This window comes from Ailuropoda melanoleuca, chromosome X (assembly GCF_002007445.2).
Source record: "Ailuropoda melanoleuca isolate Jingjing chromosome X, ASM200744v2, whole genome shotgun sequence".
NCBI classification, from domain to species: Eukaryota; Metazoa; Chordata; class Mammalia; order Carnivora; family Ursidae; genus Ailuropoda; species Ailuropoda melanoleuca.
Genome location: NC_048238.1, coordinates 53,622,848 through 53,644,407, shown reverse-complemented (window position 1 = coordinate 53,644,407; position 21,560 = coordinate 53,622,848). Strand labels below are relative to the sequence as shown.

Here is a 21,560-nt window from a genome sequence, read left to right as displayed (position 1 = left end):
TTTTGAGGAACCTCCATACTGTTTTCCAGAGTAGCTATACCAGCTTTAATTCCCACCAACAGGGTTCCCCTTTCTCCACATCCTTGCCAACCTCTGTAATTTCCTGACTTGTTCATTTTAGCCATTCTGACTGATGTGAGGTGGTATCTCATTGTGGTTTTGATTTGTATTTCCCTGATGCTGAGTGATGTTGAGCATTTTTTCATGTGTCTGTTAGCCATTTGTATGTCTTCTTTGGAGAAATGTCTGTTTGTGTCTTCTACCCATTTATTGATTAGATTATTTGTTCTTTGGGTGTCAAGTTTGAAAAGTTCTTTCTAGACTTTGGATACAAGACCTTTATCTGGTAAGACATTTGCAAATATCTTCTCCCATTCTGTAAGTTGTCCTTTGGTTTTGTTGACTCTTCCTTTGCTGTACAGAAGCTTTTTATCTTGATGACGTCCCCATCGTTCATTTTCGTCTTTGTTTCCCTTGCCTTTGGAGATGTGTCTAGCAAGAAATTGCTGCAGGCGAGGTCACGGAGGTTTCTGCCTGTGTTCTTCTCTAGGATTTTGATGGATTCCACTCTCACATTTAGGTCTTTCATCCATTTTGAGTCTATTTTTGTGTATGGTGTAAAGAAATGGTCCAGTTTCATTCTTCTGCACGTGGATATCAAATTTTCCCAACTTCATTTGTTGAAGAGACTGTCTTTTTTCCATTGGATATTCTTTCCTCCTTTGTTGAAGATTAGTTGAACATAGAGTTGAGGGTCCATTTCTGGGTTCTCTATTCTGTTTCATTGGTCTATGTGTCTGTTTTTGTGCCAGTACCATACTGTCTTGATGATTACAGCTTTGTAATACAGCTTGAAGTCCAGAACTGTGATGCCACCAGCTTTGGTTTTCTTTTTCAACATTCTTTTGGCTATTTAGGGAATTGTCTGTTTCCATACAAATTTTAGGATTATTTGTTCCAGTTCCGTGAAAAAAAAGTTGACGGTATTTTGATAGGGATTGCATTGAATGCATAGATTGCTCTAGATAGCATAGATGTTTTAACAATATTTGTTCTTCCAATCCATGAGCATGGAATGTTTTTCCATTTCTTTGTGTCCCCTCAGTTTCTTTCATGCGTGTTCTATAGTTTTCTGAGTACAGATCCTTTGCCTCTTTGGTTAGGTTTATTCCTAGGTATCTTATGGTTTTTGGTGCAATTGTAAATGGGATCAACTCCTTAATTTTTCTTTCTTCTGTCTCATTGCTAGTGTATAGAAATGCAGCTGATTTCTGTGCATTGATCTTATATCCTGCCACATTGCTGGATTCGTGTATGAGTTCTAGCAATTTTGGGGTGGAGTCTTTTGGGTTTTCCACATAGAGTATCGTGTCATCTGCAAAGAATAAAAGTTTGACTTCTTCTTTGCCAACTTTGATGCCTTTTATTGCTTTTTGTTGTCTGATTGCTGAGACTAGGACTTCTAGCATGATGTTGAACAACAGTGGTGATAGTGGACATCCCTGCTGTGTTCCTGACCTTAGGGAAAAAGCTCTGTTTTTCCCCATTGAGAATGATATTTGCTGTGGGCTTTTCATATATGGCTTTTATGATATTGAGGTATATTTCCTCTATCCCTACACTGTGGAGAGTTTTAATCATGAAAAGATGCCATTCTTTGTCAAATGCTTTTTCTGCATCTGTTGAGATCATATGGTTCTTGTCCTTTCTTTTATTAATGTACTGTATCACAGCAATTGATTTGCAGATGTTGAACTACTCCTGCAGCCAAGGAATAAATCCCACTTGGTCATGGTGAATAATCCTTTTAATGTACTGTTTGATCCTATTGGCTAGTATTTTGGTGTGAATTTTTCCATCCATGTTCATCAGGGTTATTGGTCTGTAATTCTCCTTTTTGGTGGGGTCTTTGGTTTTGGCATCAAGGTAATGATGGCCTCATAGAATGAGTTTGGAAGTTTTCCTTCTATTTCTATTTTTTGAAACAGCTTCAGAAGAATAGGTATTAATTCTTCTTTAAATGTTTAGTCGAATTCCCCTGGGAAGTCCTCCAGTCCTGGACTCTTTGTTTGTTGGGAGATTTTTTATTACTGCTTTAATTTTCTTGCTGGTTATGGGTCTGTTCAGGTGTTATGTTTCTTCCTGTTTCAGTTTTGGTAGTTTATATGTCTCTAGGAATGCATCCATTTCTTCCAGATTACCTAATTTGTTGGCATAGAGTTGCTCACAATATGTTATAATTGTATTTCATTGGTGTTGGTTGTGATCTCTCCTCTTTCATTCATGATTTTATTTATTTGGGTCCTTTCTCTTTTCTTTTTGATAAGTCTGGGCCAGGGCTTATCAATCTTATTAATTCCTTCAAAGAACAAGCTCCTAGTTTCATTGATCTGTTCTACTATTCTTTCGTTTTCTATTTCATTGATTTCTGCTCTAATATTTATTAATTCTCTTCTCCTGCTGGGTTTAGGCTTTATTTGCTGTTCTTTCTTCAGCTCCTTCAGGTGTAAGGTTAGGTTGTGTGTTTGAGACTTTTCTTGTTTCTTGAGAAAGACTTGTATTGCTATGTACTTCCCTCTTAGGACCACCTTTGCTGCATCCCAAAGCTCTTAAATAATTGTATTTCATTTTCATTTGTTTCCACGATTATTTCTTTTATTAATTGGTTTATATAATTGGCTGCTCCCATGTTAGGGGCATAAATATTTACAGTTGTTAGATCTTCTTGTTGGATAGACCCTCTAATTATGATATAGAGTCCTTCCTCATCTCTTATTACAGTCTTTGGTGTAAAATCTAATTTTTCTGATATAAGGATTGCCACCCCAGCTTTTTTTGATGTCCATTAGCATTATAAATGGTTTTCCACCCCTCACTTTCAATCTGGAGGTGTCTTTGGGTCTAAATTGAGTCTCTTGCACACAGCATATCAATGGGTCTTGCTTTTTTATACAATCTGATACCCTGTGTCTTTTGATTGGGGCATTTAGCCCATTTACATTGAGTAACTATTGAAAGATATGAATTTAGTTCCATTGTATTACCTGTAAAGTGACTGTTTCTGTATATTGTCTCTGTTCCTTTCTGGTCTGTGTTACTTTTGGGTTCTCTCTTTACTTAAAGGATCCCTTTTAATATTTCTTGCAGGGCTAGTTTAGTGATCACAAATTCTTTTAGTTTCTGTTTGTCCTGGAAGCTTTTTATCTCTCCTTCTATCTTGAATGACATCCCAGCTGGATAAAGTATTCTTGGATGCATATTTTTCTCATTTAACACCCTGAATATATCATGCCAGTCCTTTCTGGCCTGCCAGGTCTCTATAGCTAGGTCTGCTGCCAGTCAAATGTTTCTAACCTTGTAGCTTAGAGACCTCTTGTCCTGAGCTGCTTTCAGGATTTTCTCTTTGTCTCTGAGATTTGCAAGTTACACTCTTACACATCGGGGTGTTGACCTATTTTTGTTGACTTTGGGGGCAGTTCTCTGTGCCTCCTGGACTTGAATGCCTGTTTCCTTCCTCAGATTATGGAAACTCGCAGCTATAATTTGCTCCAGTATACCTTCTGCCCCCCCCCTTTCCTCTTCTTTTGGGATCCCAATTATTCTAATGTTGATTCACTTTATGGCATCACTTACCTCTCGAATTCTTCCTTCATGATTCAGTAGTTGTTTATCTCTCTTTCTCGGCTTCTTTATTCTATATCGTTTGGTCTTCTATATCACTAATTCTCTCTTCTGCCTCATTTATCCTGCAGTCAGAGCTTCCATTTTTTACTGCATCTCATTAATAGTCTTTTTCATTTCAACTTGATTAGATTTTAGTTCTTTTATTTCTCCAGAAAGGAATTCTCTAGTGTCTTCTCTGCTTTTTTTCAAGCCCAGCTAGTATCTTTATAATCATTATTCTAAACTCTAGTTCCGACATCTTACTTATATCCATACTGATTCGGCCCCTGGCAGTCAGTACTGCCTTTGTTCTCTTTTTTGAGGTGAGTTTTTCCATCTTGTCATTCCTGCGGAAAGTGGTCACTTTTCTGTTTGCAGAGTTGCAGCTATTTTCTTAGACCTCTGGTTGAGTTCACAAGTGTTCATAATGATTTGATAGCTATCTAGCTGAATTCCTGGGACCAGACAAAACTAAGGTCTCCTACTCCTCTGCCATCTTGGACTATGCTCTTATTTCCCTTTTTTTAAAACTACATAATGTCCCTCAAGCTATGCTAGTATACATTGTGCCACTAAATTTCCAAAGTGTACTAATATTTTCAACTGTGCTTCAAATAAATAGAAAAATTGTTATAAAAATAATAAAATTATAAGAGAATACCAAATTTAATTTTGTAAATCCAGATAAAATTAACAAATTTCCTAGAAAAGTAAATCATATAAGAATAAGCTTAGTAAGAAACATGCATAGAACCATTTGAGAATAATTTTAAAACTAATGAAGAGCATAAAAGATTTTAATTACTAGAGAGACATACCATGTTGCTAGATGGAAATAGTTAATATTGAAAGGATGTCAATTCTCATTAATCTGTCAATTTAGTGCAATTCCAAATCAAAATAAAAACCCAAATTTTTATGAACAAGCTGAATCTAAATTTCATATGGAAGAGAAAATATACAAGAATAATCAGATTTTTAAAAAACTAAAAATGAGAGAAGACAGATCCACTGTAATTAAAATAATGATGAGGGGATGCCTGGGTGGCACAGTGGTTAAGCGTCTGCCTTCTGCTCAGGGCGTGATCCCGGCATTATGGGATCGAGCCCCACATCAGGGTCTTCCGCTATGAGCCTGCTTCTTCCTCTCCCACTCCCCTGCTGTGTTCCCTCTCTCACTGGCTGTCTCTATCTCTGTCGAACGAATAAATAAATAAAATCTTTAAAAAAAATAAAATAATGATGAAAGTTGTAATCCAGAAAGAGGCCAAAGAACATTACCAACAATAGCCAAATTATGGAAAGAGCCCAAGTATCCATCGGCTGATGAATGGATAAAAAAGTTGTAGTGGATATAGGTAGGTAGGTAGGTAGATAGATAGATAGATAGATAGATAGATAGAGGAATATTACTCAGTCATCAAAAAGAATGAAATCTTGGTGTTTGCAAGGACATGATTGGAGCTAGAGAATATAATGCTACGTGAAATAAGTCAGTCAGAGAAAGAGAAATATCATATTATTTCTCTCCTATGTGGAACTTAAGAAACAAAACAAATGAGCGTGGGGCAAAACGAGAGAGAGAAACAACCCAAGAAACAGACTCTTAACTGTAGAGAACACACTAATGGTTACCAGAGGGGAGGTGGGGGGGTGGGTTAAATAGGTGATGAGCGCTTGTCATGATGAGCAGCGGGTGATGTATGGAACTGCTGAATCACTACATTCTACACTTGAAACTAATATTACACTGTATGTTAACTAACCAGAATCTAAATAAAAACATGAAAAAATATATATATAAATAAATATGTTTGGGAAAATCATTCATTTAGGCCTGCTACTTTATGTTTTATGCAAAATTAAATTCTAAGTAAATCATTAGAAATCTAAGCAAAAATAAATAAATAAACCTATAAAAGTATTAAAAGGAAATATGGGAGAATGTTTTTGTGATCTTGAGCTGAAGAAAACTGTCCTTTGCAAGACACAAAAAAAGAGAAAAAATTAGCAAATTCAAAAACATGAAAATTTAAATAAATCTTTTATACAAAAATGAACTGTGTTTGAGTTTGAAAGACAAATAACAAAGTAGGTGTTTTCTATACATATGGTAGAGAAAAGGATAATATTCATAAAACATAAAGAGCCCTTGAAAGTCAATTAACAGGGGCGCCTGGGTGGCACAGAGGTTACGCGTCTGCCTTTGGCTCAGGGCGTGATCCCGGCGTTATGGGATCGAGCCCCACGTCAGTCTCCTCTGCTATGAGCCTGCTTCTTCCTCTCCCACTCCCCCTGCTTGTGTTCCCTTTCTCGCTGGCTGTCTCTATCTCTGTCGAATAAATAAATAAAATCTTTAAAAAAAAAAGGTCAATTAACAAAATGATAAACAATAGAAGCAAGGGAAAAGGACATGAACAGGCAAATCATAAAAGAAATACAAGTAGCCAGTATATACATGAAAACATGCTCAATCTTACTAGTAATAAAATAAAACAATAAAATAAAAAAATAAAAAGTATCTTTTAAGTATCAGATAAACAAAGATTTAAAAGATCATTGATAAAGTTGTGGGAAAACAGCCACTTTCTATACTGATGGTGGACATATAACTGGCACAACTTTTTTAGTGGGCAATTTGGGCAGTCTCTACAAAACCTGCAGTAAGTGTTCCCTTTGTCCTAACAGTTTTACTTATTAGGATTTATCCTAAGGAGATCACAGAATAGGTGCATAAAGATGTGGGTACTGTGACCTTCATCACAGTGTGGCTTGTAATACAAAAACAGTTTAAATGTCTGCTATGGACTCTCTTTTAGCTTTTACAAAGGATACGTTAGAAAAAGTGGATCACAAAAGAGTATGTATGGTATGATCCCCTTCACATGAAGTCAGGTAATTGTTAGCCTTCTTTATTTTGTATGCCTACACACACACACACACACAAACACACAAACCAAGGCTCCTTACATGAGATAATATATAAAACGTTTAGCACAGTGCTTGGCACCTAACATTAAACAAATGGTTGTTGTTATTATTGTCAGCTTTCAGTAACCATTAAGTATTCCACCATCAGGCACTGTGCTAAGTGCTTATGATAAGATACTGTCTTTGAGGAACTCCGTCTATTGGTAATCGCCCTTACTAACACTTGCCCATTCTACAGTGTTGTTGGCTCTCAGATCAATTGTTGAAATACAGGGTGGACAATGAGGAGTGTCTCATCTGTACCATTACCACCAGAATGTTGGTGTGAAATAACTGAAATATTCCCCTATTTCAAAGTTAAAACCATACAAAATTGTTTTAAAATTCTCTTCATTTCAAGATGAAGATGGAACCAGCTTGAATTCAAGTATCCTAGCAGCACTCCGGAAAATGCAGGATGGCTATTTTGGTGGAGCAAGGTAAGTGACCTCTACACACCCTTTAGTGAAATGAAATGAAATTTGGAAGCTGGGTATAGTAAGGGTAGACTTGTGCTGCCTTTCTCTGTGTCTTTTTTTATTTACTTAAATTCAATTAGTTTCAGATACAGTGTTCAACAAATCATCAATTGCACAATATAGTCTCATCCTATTTAGAAGAACTCATTTTTGATAGATTGAATCAAGGAATTTAATGTTATAGAGAATGCTTGGAATGTTTCCCCACTCTGTCCTTTGGCTAGACCTCATCAATTCAGTGGACCGGAAAACTTATTCTTTTAAAAGCAAAAAAGCTACTGAACTATTCAATTCTGGCTGCTTTTCTTTTCTCTTTTCCCTAAGTTGTTATTTCGAAAAATTTCAAGTTTACAGAAATGTGTGAGAATGGTATTGAACACCACATACCCACCTGTTGTTAACATCTGTCTCACTTGCGCATTCTCTCTCCCTCCTCTTCCTTCCTCTCCTCTCACTCCTCCCTCCCTTCCCTTCTTCTCTACTCTCCTCCCTCTCTCACATATACATATGTGTGAATGTACACACACACACACACACACACTTTAATTGCTGAAGTATGTGATGTAACCAGAGACATTGTGACAATTCAACTCTAAATACTTCAGTTTGTCTTATGAGGACAAGGGTATTCTCACACATAGCTACAATATAATCATCACACTCACAAAATTTAATATTGATACAGTACTATTATTACCTAATCTAGAGTGCATATTCACAATTCCCAGTTGTCCTAATGTTTTCTTCCCCATAGTGTTTTTCCCATTCTAGGACCCAATCAAAGATCACATATTGGCATTTTTTTATTTTTATATCTCCTTGATGTCTTTTAATCTAGAACAATTCCCCAGCCTTTTGTGAACCTTTCATGACAGTTTTCAACCCAGTTTTGAAGAAGGAAGGTCAGTTATAATGCAGAATGTCTTTCAATTTCGTTAAAGGTGGTATCTGGTAGGTTTTTCCATATCCTTTCTTTGATAGTCTTCAACCAGTCTTATTTTCCATTGGTGAATCAATTATTACTAATGGGGTTTTAAAGTGATGATTGTGTGTTTCTATCATTCTGTGCATATTTATTAGAATCCTTCTGTTTAAAAAAAAGAGCTTTTCGTTATCCCCTTTTATTTTGTAGTTTTAGTGTAGCATAGATCCATGGAGTCTGATTTTATTCAATATGCTGTGCTCCATTCCTGTCATTGTTTATTTCAAGGTTCAAATTATCCAAAGTCTGGCCTTTGGGAGCCCCTTCAAGCTGGCTTCTTTTTCTTTTTTTTTTACATCTATTTTGAGTAATGGCCTTTATTGAGCCTATCCACCAATTCTGCTTTGAGTGGGTTTTTTGCTTGAGCAGTGACCCATGGCTTGCCTCACTGAAGGCCGAAGGACTGCCCCTCCAGTCTGCGAAGGGAAGTGGGAAGCACGTTACTCCTCTTCATGGAGAGGAGGACAATGTCCTTCCTTTGAGAAAACGACCAGGCTTAGTCCTTGTGCTAGCTTCCTTAGCTGATTTTGTCCTGGAATACGTACAGGATGTTGGTGGCCGCCAGAGCAATAATGTTCCCTGCCAGGTGCCAGGCTGTGTTCTTGAGAAAATCAGTACTACTGACTTTCCCTATGGGTTTTGCAGTCAGCTTTATAGGTAGAGGAGGATCTGGCCTACAATCCTCTAAAATTCATAAAATTTTCAAGTATCATCTTTCATTTTCAAAATGATCTTTAATTATTTTTTTAAATGGTGTGTTGGATTTGTGATGATTTCTCTTCATTCTGTCCCAGCTTCTCCGTAGCCAATGGAGATTTTGGCCAGATGTGTGACATAGTTAGCACCATAGTATAGGGCAGTGAAAGAGAACAAAATTGATCTGCTGGTAGAGTGTGAACCCATAATTGGAGTCTTTATTAACACAGCACCCCGGCCTACACTACACCATGCCTACGAGTGCTATAAAATTTCGTATTTACAAAATTTATACTAATATATAAAAGCATTTAGTAGTTCCCCAACCAGACATTCTAGGCATCTCTTTTCTCACTGAAATGTGTTGTTTTAAAAGGATTTCCTCTGATTTTCTGTTTTCTATTTGCCCTGTAATTGTCAGGATTCAAACAGGTAAATTGTCAGAGTTTTTGACAACATCTTGCTGCACACATTTGAGTTTCATGGACCCTGGACCTGAGGGTAAGCTGTACAGTGAAGATTACGATGATAACTACAATGAGCTGGAATCTGGAGATTGGATGAATGCCTATGATTCAACCCGGAGCGGTAAGGAAGCTTCATAAAGGCAATGGCCTTGCTGGGCAAGAATACAAAGAAGTGTTGAGTATCCTCCTTAATATTTCTCACTGCCAGAATTCTAACTCCTATTTAATACACCTAGATTTCTACTTTTGTTTGGCTTCACTTTCTTCCTTCTACTTACCTTTGGTTTCTGGCCTAATATCCTTGTGGTGATTGTGGAGTATGGAGTTTGACCATCTTTTACTAAGGTTAGGGAAGATTTCTGTCCTGGTTATATGACATAGCTGGTGATTTTCAAAATGAGAGGAAACAGTGGTGAGTGAGAGATATTTAATCAAGTATGTAATAGGAGAACTGTGTATATTTAGTTCTGCTTTTTGACATTTAAAAGCATAAAAAGAAGAAAATTAGAGTGCTTTGTATATATAATGTTACCAGGGCCCATCAGAATCTCTGGAGAGGTCTGCATAGTTTGAAAAAGCCTAATCAGTGTGCCTATTGCTTTCATATTGCAAACTAGACAAATAAAGCACAACAGATCTAATTGGCTACTAGGAATACGAAGATGATATAGTGAGAAAGCATCCTGGGGGCATATATTGCAAATGACTGAGAAACACCCTAAAGTGTTAAAACACTAACCTAGGCAAGGCATAAAACATTGTTTGAATCCCAAAGAGAGAAGGGCCAATAGGAGCGAATTCTTCTTCTAGCTATCTAAAATACAGTTTGCCTGCTCTCATTGTCTGGGTATTTGCCTGTTAGCCTATATCTTAAGGCAGCCAATTTCTTTATCTTAAGAGTGGTATGTTAGAGAAAAAAAAATAAACTGGCTTTCCTTAGTGAGGTAGCAAGCATTATCTCATATACAATAGACCAACACATTATCAGTCAGAGGATGATTTTCTTGTTTGGGCTCAGCATTTACTCACCTAAGTACCATTTAATTCACTCTGCGTTTGTTTTTCTAAGATCTAAAATAGTGAATTTCTTCACTGGGAAAATACATTAAATAACTTTGTAGTTATTTCCTGTTATTAATAATTAGCCCAGTCATGATATCCATCTTGGCATAAACAAATATTTTAGAAAAGCAGACCAGAATAATCATATATTGAGGTTGTTTGCTATTCTGCAGGTAGTTGTGACTTTCATCTGTAGCACTCATTCTCTTACTTTCTAAAATGTTATCTTTTGTTTTGTTTTGTTTTGGTTTGTTTTAAAGGTCTGTTCTTTATTAAGAAAATAATTTAGAGTACATCCATTTCTTTTTTTTTAATGTTTTTTTTGTCATATGATGTTAGTCACCATACAGTACATCCCTGGTTTTTGATGTAAAGTTCCATGATTCATTAGTTGTGTATAACACCCAGTGCATTCTAAGTCACTTTCTCCTCTCTGGTTTTACTCATCAGTGGTCTCGCAATGGCTGTGTTTATTGCTTGCCAGCCCTGCCATGCCAAGAACACTTCTCTCCATATTCTTCATAATCCTTCACTGAAGTATCTATATTGTATTCGAGGTTATAATATTTGTAATTCGGATGTCACTGAGAATGAGTTCCATTTTTACAGCGTTGCTAGTTTCCATTAATCACATCAGAACAGGGGCACCTGGGTGGCTCAGTTGGCTAAGTGTCTGTCTTTGGTTCAGGTCACCATCCTGGAGTCCTAGGATCGAGCCCTACATCAGGCTCCCCACTCAGCGGGGAGTCTGCTTCTCCCTCTGACCCCCCCCCTTCATGCTTTCTCTTTCTCAAACAAATAAATAAGATTTTTTTTAAAAAAAAATCACATCAGAACACAGAAAAACTTCTGGAGAGATCACTGAGGATGATCAAAAAAGATGGTGCATAACTGACCTCACAGACTTTAATATTGATCCAAACATTGTGCTTTTCCAACTATAAATGTTGTAAATGTTATGTACAGTCTGAAATGTTAGGATCCATGAGGTATATGTATGTGTTTTGTTTCCATTATCCATAGTCAGAGATAATGTTATAGGAGGTGTATGGGGGATGGAGAGTCCAAGAGGATAGGGACCATATCTGTCGTCTTCACCACTGAAACCTCAGCACCTAGTACACCCCCTAGTACATAGTGGGCAATAAATATTTTGTGAACAAATGAATACGGTGATGAAAAGGACCAATATGTGGCCAGTAATCCTTTTGGCACCAAGGCCACGTGGAGATTGTTCTTTTCATTAGCAACTGTAGCTGCCATTTATGGGTCTGTTTTTAGCTAAGTCTGGTGTTTAGTGGAAGAGTTTTGCCTTTGCTCACCAAAGTCTCCTCCTACCAGTGAGATTCCAAGGGCCCTATTCTGCTCCTCGCCACCACTGCTGCCACCACCTTCCCCATCACATGCACATCCGCAGATTATGAAATCCTTGCTCCGCCTATCGTATAATAAGTTCATACTGCTTTCAAGGGCCTCATATTGTGTCAGCAAAGTGGAAGAACAGGTAGGTCCTGGTAAATGGCCATAGTTTCTAAATGGTGAAGCTACAATACTATACAGTGATCACAACCGTCCCTTCCCCCCGCCATGATCTAAAACAACCTACTTCCGGTGCTGTGTTATGGGCACAGGAGCCAATCATTCTGTTTGGTGGGGCAGACTGTGAAGTAACTAAAATGTTCATTTTTTTCTCTTCCGCCTGCCCCCACTAACCTTGCAGCTCGCTGTGGTGATGAAGTTGCTCGTTATTTAGATCACCTTTTGGCACACACTGCTCCCCATCCTAAACTAGCCCCCACCTCACAGAAGGGAAGGCTAGATCGGTTCCGAGCTGCTGTGCAAACAACCTGCAACTTCATGTCCTTGGTGTCCAAGGCTAAGGAACTGCATGTACAGAGTGAGTAATGCCATGACTCAGTAGAGTCAGGCACAGGATTGACGTGAAGCCCAGGATGGGGGCAGGGCGTTTATTACAGTGTAAGCAGGAACCTTGTTTTGTTCACTGCTTTATCCCCAGCATCTCAGACAGAAGGAACATAGTAGGCACTCAAATATTTGTGAAGTTAATGAATTGTGTATAATTTTGCCATTGATAGTGCTATATAGTCTGGTTTAACCATTACGTCATGAGAAGCAGCAGAATAAGAGACATGGAGCATTTTAACATCCGTGTTAAAATGATGGAAAAACGATGTTTCCTTTGGGAAAGTTACTCCTTTGGAAGCACTTTTCTTTAAAGAGAAAGTACTGCAAACTATTACAAGATAACCTTGCAATGAAGAGGGAGCTACTCTCCCTTAAGTAAAGCTGCATCTGGTTCCCTTGGGTCAGCTGTGACATTTACAGTGAGTTGTTCCAGCTGTGTAGAGCTGCGTTTCTCAACTACAGTAACTCATTCCTCAACAACTCTGTCGTTGTCCTCCCCGTGACCACTGCTCGCCTTCGGTAGGTACTTGCAGTGGAGGATGTCTTCTACTACACATTGCTAGAAGGAGTCATGGTTCCTAAGAGTGTGCAGTGCCTCTACGGTAGCTGCCTATGAAGGGACAGAAGGGCTCCTTGGCCACACCGAGAGGACCTAATGGTAACATTCTACAGATGATGGGAATGATTGAGATGCATGTTCTTGCTGTCTAAAACTTTATTGACCATTACTAACCACAGATATTAAACATGAATCGTGTAATGTTTAAATCAGGGAAGAGCTCAGCATTCCTCTTGGGTATGCTTCCTTGACAAAGGGCTTCTGTGAAAAAAATCAGCTTTATTGAATTATCCTTCTGGATTGTGAATCAGGAAACTGGAGCTTAATTCCCGGCTCTGCTACTTACTTGCTTGAACTGTTTTTTTGAGCTCTGTATCTCTCTTTCTGTATCTGTAAAATGGTGAAAGTGACAAGACAGTCACTCCTTTAAGGTTATGGTAAGTATTTGGACTATAAATAAAAATATTAGGAATATCTCATAATAGGTTGGCCACTACATTTTTTGATTCCCTACATAGGATCATCTATTTATTTATTCTCAAGGAAACCCAACTGTTGACAGCCAGATACTTCCCCAGGGCAGTCCAGAAAATAGAAAGCAGAACTGGGTTCTTTCTGTTATATGTGGTATTCTATCAAAGTATCAGTGATAGCACCATTGTGATATTGATTGCATTCATAGGATTTAATATCTTAAATGGCCATTTAATGCTACAATTCTAGGCATTCCAGTGAAAGTATGTTTGATTGAACAATCTTTAAATTATCTGATATTCATATTTCTTTTCTGTGATATTAGCAAGAAACGATAAATTTCTCACTCTTGTTCTACAGAGAACAACTCCCGCCTAACTTCATTTTGAGGGCAATTGTGAATTTTTTTTGTTTAAATTCAGTTAGCCAACCGAAAGTACATCATTAGTTTCAGGTGTAGAGGTCAATAAATTATCAGTTGCGTATAAATGTGAATTTTATTTTTTAGTCTCCTAAATTATCTAACCTTTACCATAAATGTCAACCTCTTACAGATGTTCACATGTATCTTCCTACAAAGATATTTCAGGCTTCCCGGCCTTCATTCAACTTACTTGACTCACCTCATGGCCCACGAGAGGACCAGGTAAACTTACACGTGAGGTTTTTTCTGTCAGCTATTCGCAAAACTGCCATCTTTACGGCAAATAACAGAACTAGCCATTATGGTTTCTGCTAGTAACTGGTGATAGGCAAAATGCTACCCTGGTGAAGATATACTCCTTTTTAGTTCACTTTTTTCTTTTTTTTTTTTAACTTAAATTCAACTGATTAACATACAATGTATTATTTGTTCCAGGGGTACAGATCTGTAATTCATCAGTCTTATATAAGCAGTGCTCGTTACAACACATACTCTCCCCAATGTCCATCACCCAGTTACCCCATCCCCCCACACCCCTCCCCTCCAGCAACCTTTTCTAGGCAGGCTCTAAGAAAACTAAATTTCTACATCATTCATTTGGAAGGTTTCATTGTTTTTGTTTTACTTCTCATCAAAATTTAGGGAATTCTTATGGAAGAGGTTTAGAGGTGAAAAGATCAACACTCTAGGGCATTAAGTCCACAAGTGGACTTAATTTTTTTTTTTGTCTTTTCTCAAACTAAAGGTTCCCTCCGTTCATGTAGAAATCCATCTTCCTAGAGACCAGTCTGGGGAGGTGGACTTCAAAGCACTGGTTTTACAGTTGAAGGAGACCTCCAGCTTACAGGAGCAAGCTGATATCCTTTACATGCTGTATAATATGAAGTAAGTGATAAATATTCTCAGTCTCCGTTCATGTTCACATAGAGAGGAAGTAAAACATAGTAAGTACTGCACAGCTTTGGAGTCTCACTGACCTGGATTTGAATTTTGCAACCTACCCACTGTGTAACCTCAAGCCTCAGTTGTTCTCATTTATAAAATCTGGATTATACCTACTGCATAGAACTGTTGTAAAGATTAAACAAGGTAAAATATCTGCAAAATCTCTAATACAATGCTTGGCACACAGTAGGTGACGAATAACTGCTAACTATTATTATCATTATTTTAATTATTTTAAGCCTCTGTTATTTGGTAAAATCCACAGATAAATAAATTCTTAACTCAAAAGAAGTATGAACATGGAGGCTTACAGAAAACAATTAACTAGCATTTCTGAGTATTTGCTATGTGTCTGGAACCCTGCTAGGTACATTATATGTAAGTACCTCAAACTCAGTATGCCCAAAATGAACTCTCCTATCCCTCACTTCCCCGCCAAATATAACCTGAACCTCCTCATTTATTCATGTAGTCATCAACCTGAAGAGGCAGGATGGGCTCCCCTCCCCTAAGTTTGATTTGGATGTTGAGACTGATTATGCCACACATGTACCAAAAGAGTGTAAAATGTTTATTACTCACATAATGAGACTTCTGGGGAGAGTGGAACAGATTCCCAAGTTGGTCAAAAAAAAAAAAAAAAAAAGCTTGAGTGAGCAGGGAAAGGAGGCTGCATTGGGGTTTTATTATGATTAGGAGGTGAGGCTAGGATAAAGGTTCTCACCAGCACCAAAGGAGGGAACACTCGGATTTCCCTGGCACCTTGCCCAGGTGTGGACTGGAAGGGAAAGAGGAGCAGTAGGACTTGTAAGCAGTCAGTAGTCAAACATTAAAAATAGAGTCACATTCTAAAATTCTACATCCTCGTGGTTGAAACCAACACCTACCTAATCATCAGGACGCCTGGGTGGCTCAGTCCTTAGGCATCTGCCTTCAGCTCGGGGCGTGATCCCGGAGTCCTGGGATTGAGCCACACGTCAGGCTCCTCCGCTATGAGCCTGCTTCTTCCTCTCCCACTCCCCCTGCTTGTGTTCCCTCTCTCACTGGCTGCCTCTATCTCTGTCGAATAAATAAATAAAATCTTTAAAAAAAAAAAAAACACCTACCTAATCAGCAAGCTTCGCCCCATATCCAGTTAAGCACCAAGGCTTTTCAGTTTTACCTCTAATATTTACCTTCTGCATCACTAGCATTGCTGCCTTCACTCACATCTCTCACCAGGACTATTGCTATGGCTTTCTAACAAGTCTTACTATTTCTACCTTGCTCTCCTCAAGCCCAGCCTCCACAGAGGAGGGAGAGTAACTTTTCCTTTTTACTTTCTAGGATAGAAATGTCCAAATTTATACAAAAATAGAGAGAATGGCATAATGAACCCTTGGGAACCCATCACCCAGTCTGAACAATTATAAACACATGGTTAATCTTGTCATATCTATATTCTCACTCTCTCCCAGATTATTTTGAAAAAGAGACCAGATGTTTTATCATTTCATTCCTAAATATTTCAATATTATTTCTAAAAGTCAATGAAGCTCTTAAAACATAACCACAATGGGACTTCTGATTCCAGACAAGATAGAGTACATGCATCTCTCTCTGTTCCTCCTGCTAAGTACAAGAGGACATTATTTATAAAAGAAACATAACAAGATGTTAAAAGATGGAAAGAAGAAGGCAGACTGGTTAAGGACCTCAAGATCTGAGGATTGACAAGGTGGTGATGTACCTGGGTTTTCTTTGTCGCCTCACACATCCTGCATCAGGTGCACCTGATGCAGCACCCTGAAAATGTCGAAGGGCAGAGATGACAGGAGCCCTTAAAAAAGCCTACTCTTTCTAGACAAAGGACCAGGAAAGGGCAGACTGGCAACCGACCGTTTTTAGACAATAACCACTCCTACACCAGCCAAGCACCATAGAAAAATCTGCAGCCCCGCGCCTGTCAACAAGGGCTGAGTGGGAAGCCCAGACGTCCACTCTGGCCCTACTGTGACAGAGGAGACACTGCCTCACCTCCCCCTACTGCCAGGGTGGTGTCAAAGAAGACCAAGGAGGGGTCTGGGATTTTCCTGCCCTCTAGGTGGTAATGAAGTCCCCTTGGTCTGTCTGACTCCAGAGCCCACGCTGCTTCCATCAGATCGTGGGGTTTAATGAGTAAATGAAAAAGACAGCTGAAAAGCCCACCAGCACCAAGATCAAATTTTTACACATCCAGTTGTATCAAAAGTAGCGCAAACATATTTTTAGCCATTTGGGGCCCGCCTGCTTTGCATACTCCTTGAAACCTACTCCATCTTTGCCAATAAGAGTTAAGCCCAGGGCCATGCAGACCGCAAACCACCGCTGCCATTCACTGCTCTCTAACCTAGAGATGCCCCGCAGTGCTACTGAAGGACATGACCTAGAAGTGTAACTTCCTCTTCCCCTCCCCCGTGGGACTTTCCTTGCTCTCCACCCCTTCTGGATGATAGAGCTTGTGCCCTACATAAGCCTCTGGACAGTCTCCTGCTGGGAGGGACTTCCCTTCTCATATAACCCTAGGTACCACCCAATAAACTTTGTCATGTGCTCTGCCCCAAAAATGACATGGGGTCTTATTATTTTGATGTCTCTGCTTCTTTTGTTCTTCCTTTAGGGTAAGGCCCTCTACTCAACAAATACCTGTTGAGTGCTTATTATGTGCTAGGCCAAGGCTAAATGCAAACTAATGAAAAGATAAAGAGGGTAAGATGAGATAAGGGGTAAGGACGGAAGGACTGTAGCTTGAATGAGAACTGAAGATTCAGTCAGGTAGTTGATATGGGCAAACGAAGGGAGTTGTACATGAGAAGCTCATACCTTCCCACCAATTCAGATAATCCACGGTTGACTGCCAACTCTTCTGCTCCTAACATGGGTCCTCTTCATCTGATCCTGTTTCACTAACTTCACCATAACATCTGATTGAACCTACAGTCTCCCGAAAACTGGTATTCCAGGTAATGTCAGACCACTTGAGGAGAGCGTGTATGATGTGCTGCATGGGTTTTAATACACTTGGAATTCTGCCCAATATCCCTCGTGGATTTAAGAGTAGAAGTTGAGAGGTGGGGTCTCCTATTTCAGTTGATTAGGGTTCCTTCTGTGAATTGTCTGTTTATAACCTTTGTTTGTTCTCTATTGAGTTATTGATATTTTTTCTTATTGATATTAGATATTACTATTTTGTTATACTTGTTGCAGATATTTTGTCCAACTAATCTGCTAATTATTCATACCCCTTTCTCTATGCAGAAGTTTAGTTTTTATATCACCAAATCTGTTAGTCTTTTCCTTTTTTGGGTTTCTTGTCATGCATCCTCTCCCAGAATTTAAAAAACATTTTAAATACCTTTAATAATTCTTAAAGAAATTTTTATGTCAGGGTTTCTGGGTGGCTCTGATGGTTAAGTGTCTGCCTTCAGCTCAGATCATGATCACAGGATCCTGGGATCAAGCCCCACAATCGCATCAGGCTCCCTGCTCAGCAGGAGTCTCCTTCTCTCTCTCCCTCTGCCCCTCCCCCTCCTCTCATGCTCTCTCTCTCTCTCTCTCTCTCTCTCTCTCTCTCTCTCTCTCTCGCTAATAAATAAATAAATAAAATCTTCTTTTAAAAAAGATAATTTTATGTCTTTAATTCTACTTGGAATTTATATATGTCTTCGTACTCAGCATATCTAAACTCCAGTTCACTGTCTTGATCAGAAACCTACCACTTCCTGACCATGTTCATAGTATCATCATTGTTTTAGTCACCCAGACTTGAAATTGTGTCATCATCTTCAACTCCTCCTCATCCCCTGCCTCTCCCTGCAATATCACCACTACCATTGGGAATCAGTGGCCAAATATACATCCTCTATGATCAGACTTTCAACCTTTATCTACCATTGCTCCCCCCTCACAACGTAAATACTTTCACCAGAATAGCCCACAGTTTGTCATATTCAAAACAGCCTCTACATGACCACTTTCACACCTTGGCTCACGTTCTTCCCTCTGTCTTTACCACACCCCATCTCTCCATGTTGGAATTCTAGCTGTCCATCAAGGCCTAGTTCATCTGTCATCTCCAGAAAGCTTTCTCTGATCTCTAGGAATAAAAAGGTTCATCCCTGATTATGAAATCTCAAAGCATGCCCTTAAATATTATTCATTTACTGATTTTTATTTTGACCATTTCAAACTTAGAGAAAAGTTGTAAGAATAGTACAAAAAAAATTTTATGGATATCCTTCACTCTGATTCCTCAAGTTTAATCTCACTCTCTGTCTCTCATTCTTTCTATCATCATTATCATCATCATCACACATACATATGATTTCTGAATCATTTGAGAGTAAGTGGTGGACACGATCCCCTTCTAACCCCTAAGTATTTGAGTGTGTATTGTGTATTTCCTAAAGACTAGGAATTCTCTCACATAAGCACAGTACGAATTCTCCCACATAAGCACAGTACATTTGCAAAAATCAGAAAATTAGGGGCGCCCGAGTGGTGTAGTTGGTTAAGTGTCCAACTCTTGATTTCGGCTTAGGTCATGATCTCAGGGTCCTGAGATGGAGCCCCATGTTGGGCTCCCTGCTCAGCACAGAGTCTTGAGATTCTCTCCCTCTCTCTCTCTCTCTCTCTCCCCCCTTCTGCCCTTCCCTCCACTCACGCACTCTCTAAATAAATAAATAAATAAATAAATAAAAATCTTTTTTTAAAAAAAGAAAAAGGTTATTAATATTAAAACAATACTATTATCAGGACACCTGAATGGCTCAGTTGGTTAAGCATCTGCCTTCAGCTTGGGTCATGATCTCAGGGTTCTGGGATCGAGTCCCGCATCGGGCTCTCTGCTCAGCAGGGAGCCTGCTTCTCCCTCTACCTGCTGCTCCCCCTGCTTGTGTGTGCACTCACTCTCTCTCTCTTACTCTCTCTGACAAATAAATAAAATCTTTTTTAAAAACAATGCTATTATCTAATCTACAGACTATATTTGCCAGTTGTCCCAGTAGTGTCTTTACAGCAAAAGAAAATCTAAATTATGCATTTCATTCAATTCTCATGTGTCTCCAGTCCCTTTAATCTGGAACAGTTCTTGAGTCTTTATTTTTCATGTTATTGGCATTTGTGAAGCATACAGATGAATTATTTTTACAGAATGTCCCTAAATTTTGGTTCATTTGGTGTTTTCTCCTAATTAAATCCAGGTTATGCATTTTGGGCAGGAATACCACTGAAGTCATGCTGAGTTCTTCTCAGTGTGTCATATCAGGAGGGCACTTAGTGTCGATGAGTCCCATTGCTGGTTTTATCACTCAGTTAAGGTAGTATCTCCCACATTCCTCCACTGTAAAGTTTTTATGTTGCGCTTTGTAATTAAAAAGTATCTTGTGGAAATATACTTTGAAACTGTAAATATCCTGTTACTCTTCAAACCTTCATTCACGTTTTTTAAAATCCATTGTTGACTCTTCCTATGGTACTTTTTATTTCATGTTTTTAAAAATATATTTAATATATTAAATTCATATTTATTATTTTAATATATTTAGTGTATTAAATACATTATATATAGTGTATATTTACTGTAATTCAATATATTGAATAGATAATACATTATCATGGTTCAAACTGTTTAAAGTACAAAAGGATACAGGGAAAGGATAAAAAGTCTTTCTCCCACTTCTGGTTCCCCAACTCACAGGCAGTGTTATTGTTTTTTTGTGTATCCATCCAGGGACAATTTATGCATATGTAGGTAAATAAAGCATATAGGTGTATAATTTTACACCTGTTTCACCAAATGGAAGCATAGTATATACACTGTTCTGTACCTTGCTTTTTTTTTTTCACTAAAACTATCTTGAAATTCATTCCATATATATTCCATTTATCTATGACTGGTTAACAAATAACCCCAAAACTCAATGGCTTAAGATAATAAAAGCAAAAAGTGTTTAAATTATCTGTCACAGTTCTGGAGCTCATCTAAGTTCAGCGAGACAGTTCTCTCTTGGGAGCTCATTCAGTTGTGGTCCGACAGCATCTGGGGTTGAAGTCACCATGAGGGTGTCCACTCATATATCTGGGGGTTCATCCTGGTTGTTGACTGGCACCTCACCTAGGCCTGTCACCCGGAACACCTACAGATGATCTCCCCCATGTGTCTCTCTACTTCCTCACAGCCTGATGTCTAGGTTCCAAGAGTATGTGCCCCACAAAAGGACCAAGTGGAGCTGCCTTAATGTTTACGACCTCGCCTCAGAAATCATACAGCAGCACTTTCAACTTAGTCACAAGCATGCCTGGGTCAAAGGGGAAAGAATGCAGACCCACCCTCTTCACAGGAGGACTGTAAAAGTCACACTGTAAGAAGGGTGTGTTAGGTGGAACATTATTGGAGTCATTTTCAAACATACAATCTGTCACAATCTAGATCTACAGCATATTTTCCTAATAGTTGCGTAGCATTCTATTGTTTGAACATACCATGATTTGTTTAACCAGTCTCCTATTGATGGACATTTGGGTTGTTTCCCATCATTCACTATCACAAACAATACTATAGTAAATAATTTCACGTCATGTATCATTTCTCATGTGTGGAGTCTGTCCTACAGATGTGCCAGAATTAAAATTCCTAGATCAAAGAATATAGAGATTTTTAATATTAATCTATATTTCCAAATAGCTCTCTGGAGAGATTGTCCCAATTTTCACTCCCATCAGCAAGACATTGAGAGTACCTGTTTTCCCAAAGCCTTACCAATGCAGTGTTATCAAATTTGGGTATGTTTGACAACATGATAGATTTTAAAAGGTATTATCTTGGCATAGTGTTAATTTTAATTTTTCTTATTATGCGTGAGATCAGACACCTTTTCCTATATTTAAAATTCCT

General features: G+C 38.5%; 1 protein-coding gene across 9 annotated transcripts in view; it reads left to right on the top strand.

Annotated features, from left to right (window-relative positions):
* Positions 1 to 21,560, top strand: part of PHKA1 (phosphorylase kinase regulatory subunit alpha 1) — a 140,684-nt gene that overhangs the window by 100,221 nt on the left and 18,903 nt on the right. For 3 of the 9 annotated variants that reach the window (XM_034649624.1, XM_034649623.1, XM_034649625.1), the window contains exons 17-22: positions 6,995 to 7,073; positions 9,212 to 9,378; positions 12,040 to 12,216; positions 13,833 to 13,924; positions 14,448 to 14,587; positions 19,867 to 19,983. In XM_034649624.1, coding sequence (XP_034505515.1) covers positions 6,995 to 7,073; positions 9,212 to 9,378; positions 12,040 to 12,216; positions 13,833 to 13,924; positions 14,448 to 14,587; positions 19,867 to 19,983 — 772 coding nt within the window. The remainder of the gene's footprint in view (positions 1 to 6,994; positions 7,074 to 9,211; positions 9,379 to 12,039; positions 12,217 to 13,832; positions 13,925 to 14,447; positions 14,588 to 19,866; positions 19,984 to 21,560) is intronic. The other 6 variants (XM_002925500.4, XM_011232687.3, XM_002925501.4 and 3 more) reach the window with 3 other exon arrangements.